Genomic DNA, 13,835 nt, shown 5'->3' on the forward strand with positions numbered 1-13,835 from the left:
CCTAAAGGCACTCAAATCCAATTGTTCGGAAATAACAGTTGGTCCTCTCCTCTCCCCATTGGGGAAACAAAACCAGTGACCTGCTCAAAGTCACCCAGTGGATGAAGAAGCCTGAATTCCTCTGAGAGAATGGAAGTAGAGGATGTCTACTGGCTCAGGTAAATGAGTGCTCTCCAAAGCCCCTCCCCCACACCATCTTTGGTGGGGGTAGTAGTGGTAGTATTTTGTTCGTTTTGAGATAAAATACATATAACATAAAGTTATATTAGCATCTATTATAATATGAACAATGCTTTTTAAGCACTTAAAATATCCCAGACATAATTCTGAAAACTGAAAAGTGTTCACTTCCTTATATCAATTTACAGATATATAAAAAAAACAAAACAAAACTCTGTTTACAGAGTAAATTCTTCAGGGTCACACAGAATAAGCAACAAAGAAAACCAAAATTAACTTTTAATCCATTCCTCTTGGAATAAATGGCAACTAGAGGATGGAAGTGAGCTTTACCTGAGGGTTCTCTCCTAGTTTCACATCACTTTAGTAATACCACAGCTACCGCTCATTAAAAACAGCTTTACACAGTCTGTGTGCTCAGGGATTTATGAACTGTAACTGGGGGCCGTGAACTTATTCCCACTGTAACAATGAAGAAACTGAGGATTTGAAAAGTTAGATCATTTTCTCATGGCCATAGACCTACAATTCAGATCTATGAATGTAAAAGTCCAGGCTAATTTCTACTGACTGATTTCCAAGTAGGATAAAATAAATAAAGTAGTAATTAATTTCTATACTAAGTCAGTGGCTCTCAACTACATGCAAGGCACATGAAACAACATTCCAGGGCCTAGGGGTACAGAATCATACTTACTGAATTTACAGTTAGCTGTTCGCTGAGAGAGTTAGATTTGGAACGAAGACCCGGCTCCCTGAAATCAAATAAAACATCCTGAGATAATACAAAATCTGTAATTGCAAACCCAAATTAAACTGGCGTAAAAGCATTGTTTTTGAAATAGTCAACTGAATAGCTAAAAGAGAATTTTAGCTCCTTTTTATTTGTATAGTCCTTGAAAGCTCCACTTTCCCATGGGCCTGCATTCTATGTTCCTGCCCTTTGCCCTTTGCTCAGAGTTTTGCAGGTATTCCTAGCACCACTTTGACAGCTATTAATCCATTGTCAAATGAATCTAATACATTGTTTTCCTGATCCTGACTTTTGTTCTTTTCAATTACTAAAAATTGATTGCAGTTTTAAACTGCATCTCAGGAACCATGAAGAATCCCAGAGCTTGCCACAGCCTTACCCAGGTTTGAGAGGCAATGGCAGGGGTGTTACAACAGGATCAGCTGAGAGGCTGTCAGAAGCAGGGATGGGGGAAGGGGCTGCAGAATCCCGGGAGCTCACACTGTGGCCATCAGAGCCAGAATCTCTGGCAAACTTCACCTAGGGTAGAACAGAGTATACACACTCACCCTTCCATACTCTCATTTATTTATTCTCTAGCATAAAAGCTATTGCCTATTCAGTACAGGCAAAATCAAAACATGCTGAAAAAAAGACAAAGGAAACTATACTGGCTAGTTTTGTGTCAACTTGACACAGCTGGAGTTATCACAGAGAAAGGAGCTTCAGGTGAGGAAATGCCTCCATGAGATCCAACTGTAAGACATTTTCTCAATTAGTGATCAAGGGAGAAAGGCTCCTTGTGGGTGGGACCATCTCTGGGCTGGTAGTCTTGGGTTCTATAAGAGAGCAGGCTGAGCAAGCCAGGGGAGGTAAACCAGTAAGGAACATCCCTCCACGACCTCTGTATCAGTTCCTGCTACTTGCCCTTCTTGAGTTCCAGTCTTGACTTCCTTTGGTGATGAACAGCAGTGTGGAAGTGTAAGCTGAATAAACCCTTTCCTCCCCAACTTGCTTCTTGGTCATGCAGGCATAGAAACCCTGACTAAGACAGAAACAGTTGTGATTCAGCTACCATTCCATCATCTGTGTGTATGAATGAGTGCATGTGTGCTTTTACAAATGGAGCCACAGCTTTGTAGCTGTTCTGCTTAGTTACTATACACGAATATATTTCCACGTCACTAAGTACTCATCTTCATTGTTTCCAGCTACTGAAGAGCATGGCAAACCTCAAGGTCATGCTCATTCCTGCTATGGTCTACAAGGTAAAGACTTCAAAGGATTCTTGAACAGAAATCATAAACATGAATGTTCTTATAAAAACCTATTTCACCCAGGACAGCCAGAGCTATACAGAGAAACCCTGTCTCGGAAAAAAAAAATACTATTTCACATAGACAGCTTATTACTATCACAAACAATGCTTTAATGGATAGCTCTATGTCTAGATCTTTGCACAAAGTATATTTTAGTACTCTCTCCCTCATCTCTCACCCCTACTCTATTCTCCTTCATTGCTTCCTTACCAGTCTCTTTCTCTCGCACATATGCTTTCTCTAATTTCTTTCTTCCTCCCTTCCTTCCTTCCTTCCTTCCTTTCTCTTTGAGATAGCGTCTCACTATGTAACTCTGGCTGTTCTGGAACTCATTGTGTAGACTAGGTTGGCCTCAAACTCATGGAGATCTACCTGCCTTTGCCTTTCAAACGCTGGAATTAAAGGCATGCACCACTATGCTTGGCTCTAATTTCTTGATTACTGTAAAGCAGAAAACTTTGCTTATGTTTACAAGTTAGTATCAATATTTCAAAATAGTTTGCTGTCTATCATTCCCCATGGTTTTCTTGAGCTCAAAGAAAACTTAAGGGAATCTATATGTTTAGGAAAAAAAGGCATCTGGGGACTGTAAGATAAGATGACCCAACAGAGAAACAGGTCTCCCATTAGGAGGGTACCTCTCTGCTGTGACAAACATAACGACTATATAGAGATAGCCATAAAATTCATTATTTGTACTGTGTTTTATAGTTTATAGTTACCAGCACCATTCAACCTAATAATATCAGGGTCATTTTGGAGAAGGAATACTATGAACTAACTAAAAGTTGTTGCTATTTTAGTATAGAAACTATACATATTCAAAGGTAGAGCCTCTCTGTGTGACCCTGGCTGGCCTGAAACTCATTAGTAGTCCAAGTTGGCCTAAATTCATTAATATCTGACTGCTTCTGCCTCCCAAGTGCTGGGATTAAAAATATGCCCCACCACACCTTACTGACAAGATTTTTATACATTAAAAAAAGACAAGATGTTTAACTCCAATGCCATTTTCAGAGAAAATCATTCATCATTTCTTCTAAAGTTTTCAGAAACGCCTATGAAGCATGTGTGTGTGTGTGTGTGTGTGTGTGTGTGTGTGTGTGTGTGCTCCCGCGCGCATGACTATGTATACAAATATGTGTAGTCAATACAAACCTGCACCACTGTGTCAGCATGTTCATGTACGTTCTAGGGACTGAACTCAGACCTCATGCCTGAAGGAAAGAACTTTCCCAACCTTCGTCCTACCCTACCATTTCTATTTTAAAAGCTATCCATATCTTCAGAATCTGATTTATAAGAACACAGGCCAGTTTCACTTACCCGCCTAACTTCTACCTCAAACACCAGGATGGAGTCTGTTGGCTGAGTCCAGCCTATTACTCCTTCAGAGCCAGCAGCGCAGGCTGAAGGAGTGATAATTAAGCGCTTTCCTCCTTTCTTCATGCCCAGTAGCCCGTCCTCTAAGCCCTATAGACAGAAGTGAGGAAATGCTCATCAGACAAAATACACTTGAACAAAGAATTCTCCGAAGAATTTGAGTCAAACAGCCATAGGCAATACAGTGAAAACAAACTTTTGCACATGGATGAATGGACACAGTGCAAAGCTCTAACATGCCCAACACATGACACTGCACATATGTAAAATGCTCATTGATCAAGCAAAATTCACAACTTGCATCCCAGAGTAGTGCTCCTAGTGCTGAGTCAAATCAACGAGATAAGAACCAAGCACGTGGCAGCTGTTAAACAGTGCCGCCTCTCCACGGGGCTGTGGGAACAATGGGATCACTTCCTCAGAGCCACAGAATGAAAAAGATGGAGTCTAAGAAAACAAATACACTCCTCTTCACTCTAGCCTCTCACAGGTAAACATCTTCCATATGTTGACAGTGTAAAATACCTGTTCCTTCCTTGTCAACCACGCATGTCCAGACTCTAGATAAGAACAGGTTGGAGATTCTCAACATTTAAACTAAATTCCAAAACAGGCCTTTACCTTGACAACTTTTCCTGATCCTAATTTCAGGCGAAGCGGCTTATCTTTGTTAGCAGTAGAATCAAAAACCTGCCATTTGATAAAGTACAAAAAAAAAAAAAAATTCAGTCAGTTTCGAAAACAATAATCATCTTAATGATAATCAACTAAGGGGGGTCAGTGCTTCCCAAACAGGAAATGACAGATGTAACGGCACATAGCTCCTGAAGAAACTGAGAAGACAGAACTATAACATGGTTGGAGTTTATCGCAATGAATATCCCTATGAACAATAATTTGCCAAATTGGGGGCAAACCCATTTCTGGCATCATTAACTGAAGCACTTTTTCAACTATAAAGTATTTTCAGTAAATGTACTCATTTGGTACTAAAACAGTACTTCCAAGAAAGCAGAGCAAGGATCACTAACCTCCATGCACGAATGGGAAAAATAAGAGCTTAGAGAGTGCTGGTCAAGGTCAGACTGGGATACAATTGGAACTTAATTGTGACTCCTTGATTTTTGATACCGGGTTTCACTATGTAGCCCTGACTGGCCCAAAACTCAGAGATCTGCCTGCACCTGCCTCCCAAGTGATGGGATTAAATACCTGTGACACCACACATTCACACTATTTAAGTTATACAGTTCTTTCTATCATATCACATTGCTCTTAAAAACTTAACAGTATTAAAAACACAACAATTGCAACATATTTACAGTGTCTGTTAAAAGGAAAATGACAGCTAAACACAGTGGCATGTGCTTTTAATCCCAGCACTCTGAAGAAAGCGGCAGAGGTGGGGGCAGAGGCAGATAGATCTCTGTGATCTCCAGGCCAGGTTGGTCTACATAGCAAGTTCCAGGCCATCCAAGGCTACATAGAGAGCTCTAATTTCAAAAGCAAGGAAAGACAGTGAGAAGGCTTAAAAATAAGATCTCTTTCTTAAAGATATATTCAAGTTTAAAACTGGCAGTGAGGACAAGACGTACACATGAATTATCCTCGGGAAACTGTCTGCCCCTAAATATGAGACAGGGTGTGAGGCTCTAAGCACATTTGCACAGGAGCATTCACGAGTGTGCCCCAAAAGCAGTTGTGGAGATGAATTCAGCCTCCCTAAATGTTTCTACTGGTCAATGGCCACAGTTCACTCCCCATACGGCAGGCTGCGTGTCACACACCCACAGAGAAAGGACGTGCAGAACACACTGTTTACCTGGCCCAGCACATGATTCTGAAGGAGCCAGCCCGTGTAGGCTACTTCTAAAGAATCTCCAGTTTCCACAGCAGGGCCCTCGGGTGCAACCAGGTCCTGACACAGCACTGCATCCAAGGAAGAAATGCTATTGCACTTGGCCACGCACACCTGCGAGATCAAGATCAGAGCAGCATGAGCTTGGTTTAAGTTGCCCAGCCATCCCATTGCTGCTAATATTCTTTCTCAAACAGCTGCATCCACTAACAAAGATTACAAGGTTAGAAATAAGCCATTCCGAAGTCAGTAATCCGGCAGGAATCAGGGTGCCCAACAAGTCAGCACTGGAGTCAGAATGTCTGGGTACAGATCCAGGTATTGCCAGTTCTTAAGTCTGACCTTTGGCAAATAACTTAATCTCCATATACCTACCCGTTCCCACTTGCAAAAGTGAAGAAAAGAGCTTTGCAAATCTTACAAGGTAGCTATGAAAATTAAACGGGACAATATAGAGTGCTTAGCAATCCAGCTGGGAAATAACAGTACGTATACAGTGGGTCACCACTCAGGACCACCTCCCAAAGACCCAACCTCCTACCATTACCTCAGTGATCAGTCTCAGTAATGTGACCTCTAGAGGGAATACACGTACTTATATCTATTACACAGTTTTTAAAAAGCGATTTAATGTATTAATATGTGTTACTCTGGGAAGTAAAGGTATGATTTATGTGTATGTGGGTGGGTTTTGTTTGTGTGGTGCACATGTGTGTCCAGGTACATTTGCATGTGTGCATGTACATGTGTGAAGGCTTAAAGGACTGACTTGAATGTTGGTCCTCAGGCACTGTCCTTGAATTTTGAAAATGTCTCTCACTTTCCAAATAAGCTCTGCTATTTGCCTGGTGAACCTAGGATCCCCGTGTTTGCTTCCCCAGTGCTGGGATTACACGTATGCACAACCACTCTTGGCTCTCCCTTTTCCCATGGTTCCAGGAATCAAAGTCCAGTCCTCACAAGAACATGGCAAGCAGTTTACCAACTGCCCCTTAAATGATTTTTTAAAATATTATTTCTACATTTTCTATAGGGAGCTCATAAAATTTTGACAGTCTTTTGAAATGTTACTTTTACAAGTTTCATGTATCTTTAAGAAAATTGTGGAGCAAAAAAGTGGGGATTTTTTATGTGTATGTTCATGTGCGGTATGTGTGTTCACATGTGTGGGCACATGGGTATGTGGCTACCTGTGTCTGGAGGTCAGAGGTTAATGTCAGGTGTCTTCCTGGAATGCTGTCCTGGATTGCTGTGTTTTCTAAGGCAGGATCTCTGGATAAACCCAGCATTCGATTCTGTTAGGTTTTTTTTTTTTTTTTCTGAGACAGAATTTCTCTGTGTAACAGTCCTGGCTGTCTTAGAACTCTCTTTGTAGACCAGGTTGGTTTCAAACTCAGAGAGATCTAACTGCCTTTGCCTCATGAATGCTGGAATTAAAGGAATGCACCACCCCAGCCAGCTACAACAAGCATTTTAACCATTGGGCCATCTCTCCAGTGCAGCAAAACAAAGTGTTCGATCAAATAAGCTTATGTCTCCCCATTTTCCCTTTTAAATATTTCCTCAGGCAATTTCAGTAAGATCTATTCTTTTCCTGAAATGCAGCAAGTTTAATGGGTTCTTTACCTTGTCATTAATAACACAGAGCAGTTGTGGTTTTGCCATAACTAAAATAAGGAAGACTCCAAACAAGTGCTCTGGCTTTGCACAGGAAAGAGTAAGAAGACGTCACCTGTTTATTGAATGACACAGCGGCCTTCTCTGACTCAAACATGATAGACCAGTTTTGTCTCTGGTCATCATAAAAGGTGCTGTAGTTATTGGGCCGAACCTGGGAAAAGAAAAAGGGATGTTTGGATCATTCAAGCAGAGCAGCCTGCAAGTAAATCTGACTGCCTCAGCTCACAGAGGAGAGCTGATCAGAGCAGGAGCTTCTCCCCCACCTCAGCCCACGCCATCCCTACCTCTTCCCCTACACATTCCTAGGAGTCTGGAAACCTTTCTGAAAGACTGCTTACTGCTGTCCGGGACTTAGCAGATCTTTTCCTATCAGGAATGCCCAGGCCCATCTCTCCCACAACCCTAAAGGGGCAAGTGATTCCAGTATGAGGTCTCTTACCATTAGCTCAAAGTTCAGATGAATTGTAGCAACAGTCACTGGCTGCTGCTGACTGATGTAAAGAAGAATCCTATACTGTACTCACAACAGGCAGAAAAAGAAAACAGATGTTAAAAGGTAACACAGACTCAGCAGTAAGACATGAGGTCATGCTTCCTACAGCTATAAATCCCAAACCTGCCCAGACTGAATTGGAAATTCTCACTGCCTTGCACCTCTTTGCATTCTGCCCTCACTCTTTAACCTTAATCAGCAATAGCTTTATTTTGTTGGCATTTCCATTCATATGCAGGAGAGCTAAGAGATGGCAACTGGATCCTTTACAGAAAATGCAGGTCAGATCTGGTGGTGTATGTCTGTAATCCCAGCACTGAGCCAGGAGGACTGCCATGAGTTGGAGTTCAGCACAAGCTATACAATGAAACACCATCTCAAAACAAAGACCAAGCAACCAACAACAAAAATCTTTTAAATTTGAGGGGGAAAAAGATCCCACAAGTCATATGTACAACTCAGTGAATATTCACATGTATGTGTACTCATGTGGCTACCAGGCAGATTGAGAAAAGGCCATCCTAGATAGCTCCCTTTGCCCCTGATTATCAATATCCCTACCACAGAGGTCCAGTACTCTGACTCAGTCACAGATCAACTTCTCTATAGTTAAATTAGTGCAATCAGCCTACATCTATTGATTTTTTTTCCCTGCTTCTTTCACTTACAACATAGACTAAGCCTTGTTAACTTTGTTTGTCGGTACTTAATTCGATACTGTCAGTTATACTATTCTGTGTGAACATACCACAACCTATTTATCCACTCTCCTAGTTGTAGCTATTCAAGTTGTGTACAGTTTGAAACCATGACGGATAACACATCTGTGAACTTTCTCCATGTCTTGAGGAGGACATGGACATAGACACCTCCTTCTACCTAATGAACTTCCTTCAAAGTATCCCACAGTAACAATCTACTGGCAGTGATGCTCTCAACTTAAGATTGTTGGCAAATTTATTTTGCCCTTATTTCTTACAGATTTCTTTCTTGGCATAAGATTGCACAAAGAGGGTCAGGGCTAGAGCATGTGCTTAGCAAGGTCATGAGTAAGAAAAACATAAATGAACTTTGAGGGCTGAGCTCATAAAGCAAGTCAACCACAAGAAGACAAAAACCACTTGAGTCCACTTACATGAGGTATCTAAGACAGTCAGACTCAAAGCGATAACGCATTGGAGAATATGAAGGAGTAGCAGTAGGGAAGATGAAGGGTTACCACTTAATGGATGGTTTATGTTTGAGATTATGAAAAAAATGAGAACAGTGGTGATAAGTACTTAGTACTGGACACGTCACTAAAGCCACTGGATCGGGGTTGGAAAGACAGCTCAGCAGTGAAGAACACAGTTGTTGTTCCAAAGATCCTGAATCCAATTCACAGCACCCACATGGTGGTTCATAACTACCAGTAACTCCAGCCCCAAGGGCTCCAACACCCTCTTCTGGCCTCTTCTAGCACCAGGCACACATGCAGTACACAGATATACATGTAGGCAAGCCACCCATATACATAAAATAAGTAAATACAAAATAAATTAATTAAAAAATAGCCACTAGACTGTGTACTTAAAATGTTAAACTGCAAAATTTTATATATATAAAATATATGTTACAGTTAACCTCCATGGATTCTAGTCCTATAAATTTAAACATATTTTTCTTATATTCCTTAAATAAAATAGCAACTATTTATGTAGCATTTACATTCTATTAGATAACACAAATAACCTAGAGATGATTTAAAGTTTATGGAAGGATGTACAAGTATAGCCGCCTGCCACTTTATATAAGGAATATTATTTATATTACATACATAATTAGTTTATATCACAGATTTTCTTATCTATATGTAGGAAAGGACCCTGGAACCAACCTTCCAGGAACTTAGGGATAACAGTGTGTACTATATATGGATTAAAGAACATCCAAATAATTAAAATTCACCCTCTGGGCTGGAGACATGCTGGTTCAGCAAGAGGAGCCTCAAAGCCACGTGTAAGACTAACAACTCTAGGGAGCAGTTACCTCTGGCCTCCGCAGGAACCTGCACATTCTCACATGCAGACACAAATATATAAAAATAAATGTTTTTTAAAAGATGAAATTAGTCCTTAGAAATACGGGGAGCTGTGAAGGCTGCTGTGTGATTTTATGTGAGATATTTATTTTATTTTTCAAAGTGAAGGGTTGATCACCCCAGTCCCACCACAGACAGTACTGGTTGTAAGAGGATTAGACATTATTAAGAATTGGTTTGCCGGGGCTAGAAAGGTGGCTTGGCGGTTAAGCACACTTAGGTTGCTCCTGCATAGGACCCAGGCTCCTAGTACCCACACATGGCTCACAAGCACCCTAACTCTGCTCCAGAGGGAGCCAACACCCCTTTCTCACTTCTGTGGGCACTGTACACTCAGTGCACAGAAAAACAATACAGGCAAATATTCATATACCAAAGAAAATAAATAAATCCTTAAAAGAAATTTTAAGAATCAGTCTACCTCTGAGTTGTCCTGATTCTTACTCATGCAGGACCTTTCCAAGCTTTTGGCTGAAAGCCTAGAAAGTCTCTAACTCCTTGGTTCTTAAAGTTTTAATCAACAAGGATTTTTAGCTGAATTCTTTAGCTACTTCCCCATGAAATTCAAAGTCTGGTAAATATAGGGAAAGGAAGATAGTTGCTACTTGTTGCAAGTTCTCTCCCTCTAGAAGTGTCTCTCCTAGGCACTACAAAGCTGCAGAAATTGTTCTGACTCTGGTAGTACCTGGACTTCTAAACCACCCCTGAATTCAACAAATGTCACACAGGGAATACCGCTGTTGAGCTGCAAGACTCCAGATTTGTCAGTTTCTCTTTTCTCAAGCAGTCTCTGGTTGTGTCATACCTGTTGCCTAGACTCCACCTAAACCAGCAATGTGCTCAGGACACAGAACAGAGATATCTCATTGTTGGGGTTTTTTCTCTAAGATTTTAATTTCTCTTCCCTTCATCATTTCTACAGCTCTCCAGTGAGGTTTTTTTGTTTGTTGGTTTGTTTGTTTGTTTTATTTTGTTTTCCAAAATAACTTTACAATATAATTGTTGCAATTTTTCTTTTTCTTTCTTTTTTAAGACAAGGGTCTCACTATGTACTCCTGAACCCTCTCTGTAAACCAGGCTGACCCCTGAGCCCACAGAGATCCTCCTGCCTCTCAAATCCTGGCCACCACCCAGCTACCAGCTCCTACTCTTTATTTAATGTGAATGAGTGTTTTGTTTGCATGTATGTCTGTGCACCATGTCTGTACTTTGTGTCTGATGCCTGTTGAAGTCAGAAGAGAGCATTGGATCCCCTAAAACTGGACTTACAGATGGCTGTGAGCAGTGGTGTGGGTGCTGGGAATTGAATCTGGGTCTTCTGAAAACGCAGTCAGGGCTCTTAACTGCTGAGCCATCTCTTCAGCCCCCAAAATTTATTTTATTTTTTGAGTATGAATGTTTCCCCTGCATATATGTCTGTGCATTACATTCATGTAGTACCTACACAAGCCAGAAGAGGGCATAAGGTCCCCTGAATTGGAATTACAGATAGTTCAGGTCCCCTGAATTGGGATTACAGATAGTTATGAGTCAATATGTAGGTGCTGAGAACCAATCCCTGGTCCTCTGGAATTGTAGCTGATACTCTTAACCACTAAGCCTTATCTCCGGCCCCTTATCTACTTCCTTATAATTGCTTCTCCAACCTATCACCTCTTTCTGGCAGTCAAGCATAGTGAGTGGGGTCTCAAAACTAAAGTTCTAGATAACAGTCAGCAGCAGCTGCTAACACACACAACAAGAGACATACATCATTTGCTTCCCGATGGGAAGATGAAAGATTTAAGAGACACAGGAACCAACTGCAATGGATAACCTCACTAGATGCTGATTCAAATAGAAGTATAAGAAAAACAATAATAGAGAGGAAAAAGAGAAATTTGAACACGTCCTGACTAAAATGTTCTGTTTACTTTTTCAGGTGTGATAATAGCATGATAGTTTTCTTTCTAAGTATTTCATCTCTTACAATTATATACTAAAGCATTTACTGCTGAGATTGTATATTGGAGATCTGTTCAAATTAACCTGAGCGGTAAAGAGAGAGGTGAGGATCGGGTGACCGACAAAAGACTAATGGCTGCGAGAGTTTAGGACCAGTACTCGTGGGTAATACTGAAGCCCACTGACTTGTCTTAGAGTGCTGGCCATTGTATCAGTCACCGTGGGCAACTAATCTTAGCTTTGCGGTGAGAATGGCAGAGCAGCAGGAACCCTGTGTTCTCTGGGCCTCTGAAATACTACAATGTTTCTGTCTGGTTCAATAATCTCTAACTCAAAATTCTGCAGTGGTATTTGAGCTGGATGTACCAACACAAGGAAGTCGGGCCTGGTGGCATTTAGTGACATCCACTATACGTCACCCTAATACAGTGATCAACTGCTCAGCCTTATTTTCAGACTGCAAAGGATAAATATTGGTCTTTAACATAGGCAAAAAGATGGAATGCACTGGCAGAATGACGAATGATCATTAGCTATCCAACAAAGAGCATCCTTCACTGTTTACTCTAAAGCTTTCCAGCTCTTACACTAGAACCGTCACAGAGGACATGTCTAAAGCAAGCATTCTGAACAACTGCACTTGTTTTAATGCATAACAGTAAGCAAACTAGGGCCATCTACTCAATCCTAGTAATATACACTCAGTTATCATCAGTAGACATTCTTATCATCTAACACATAAGCCTCCATCCAACAGATAAGAAACAGACCCGAGGCATTAACAATTCTTGGGATGTGGCATATAAATCGATGTGGGTCTTCTTACCTCTCTGGTTGTGTGGTTCCCCAAGACAGCCGCTCCAAATTTGCCCTGCTTTGCATATTGACCATTTATGCTATTGAAACAAGAATACGACAAATATCAGGATCCCTTTCAACCATGAAGAGCCAGTTCTCTGATCTGAAACAGCTAGTATTTGGTCTTTAGGGAAGGTGAGAGGTGGGCAACTTTTAATCTAAAGCTCTTCTGCAACTTCTATTTCTTGGAGACAGGGTCTCATTGGTACAACTCTGGCAGATCTAGGAATCTCAGAAAACCTATAGACTCTGCCTCTCAAGTGCTGGGATTAAAGGTGAGAGCCATCACACCCAGCCCCAACTTTTTATTCTTCAGTCATCTATTATCCATAGTATCCCTAAAATCTCAGAAAGTTGCTGTGGAGGGCCCAAACATTAACAGCATAGACAAAATAATGCTGAGTTTCTCTGAGGAACTAGGCTGCGATGAGCACAGGCTTCTGAAGAAGGACAGGAACTGCAGCCTGCAGGTCCACGGCCTCCCCAGCTCTGAGGGCTTTCTCTTCCAACTACTTACTAGCGGTATGCATGCACTGCAGTGGCAAACAGCACTGAGGACGTGCCTGTGGTAGCTGGGGCTGGTTTTGGTGCTGTCTGATTTCCTGAAGATGAAGAAAACAAAGATGCCATTCATTTTTTGATTTTAACCTCAAAACTACCCTCAAAAATCCCACTCCATGCTTTACAGTTAGTGTAACAATGCTTTCATTACCACTATCCTCATTGGATCCAGAGATAGCTCTGTGGCCTTGTCAGGTACTGAGGAAACAGACTCTAAATGACAGTATATGAGGCTAGACTCACATTAGCCCCAACACCATACATCAGACAAATTTTCTGGCTGGACAAGAAATCTAGAAAACAGAGACATACTTTACTATTTTCTTTTCTCTTTTCAACGCTCTGATAGCTAAGGTATATACAAGTAAAGCTATTTCCTCTCCAGTATCAGGAATGTAGAGTGATAGTGTAGACAAGAGTTCCTAGGGGGAACTCTAGCTGATCAACTGATTAGAAGGCCAGTAACTTGTGGAGGTAGGAGTGTTCTTGCAGGTTCAGACCCCAATTACGACCTATCCTGGGCTGTCTTCAGCCCCTTAATAGCCCTCCCTTGCCCACTCCTATCTAACACCTGGTGACAGATGGAATCTATTGACTTAAAAAACCACTAGCTTCCGCAAACCAAAAGGCTAAGAATGTCATCAGATAGCATCTGAGGCTTACAGCAGAGATTTTTCTCAGTCTGTTTGAACCTCATGTCTCCACCACAGCAGTGAAAAGTGTCTTGATTTGTGACTCTGTTTGTT

General features: G+C 41.3%; 1 protein-coding gene across 4 annotated transcripts in view; it reads right to left on the reverse strand.

The window, feature by feature from the left end:
- The window catches only part of Fkbp15 (FKBP prolyl isomerase 15), a 58,492-nt gene that overhangs the window by 31,011 nt on the left and 13,646 nt on the right, over positions 1-13,835 (reverse strand). For all 4 annotated transcript variants that reach the window (XM_021159210.2, XM_029475932.1, XM_029475933.1 and 1 more), the window contains exons 3-11: positions 13,046-13,130; positions 12,497-12,566; positions 7,593-7,667; positions 7,206-7,304; positions 5,438-5,587; positions 4,237-4,305; positions 3,559-3,705; positions 1,314-1,453; positions 878-935 (exon numbers count right to left, since the gene is read on the reverse strand). In XM_021159210.2, the coding sequence (XP_021014869.1) occupies positions 878-935; positions 1,314-1,453; positions 3,559-3,705; positions 4,237-4,305; positions 5,438-5,587; positions 7,206-7,304; positions 7,593-7,667; positions 12,497-12,566; positions 13,046-13,130 (893 nt within the window). The remainder of the gene's footprint in view (positions 1-877; positions 936-1,313; positions 1,454-3,558; positions 3,706-4,236; positions 4,306-5,437; positions 5,588-7,205; positions 7,305-7,592; positions 7,668-12,496; positions 12,567-13,045; positions 13,131-13,835) is intronic.

Source organism: Mus caroli, chromosome 4 (assembly GCF_900094665.2).
Source record: "Mus caroli chromosome 4, CAROLI_EIJ_v1.1, whole genome shotgun sequence".
NCBI lineage: Eukaryota > Metazoa > Chordata > Mammalia > Rodentia > Muridae > Mus > Mus caroli.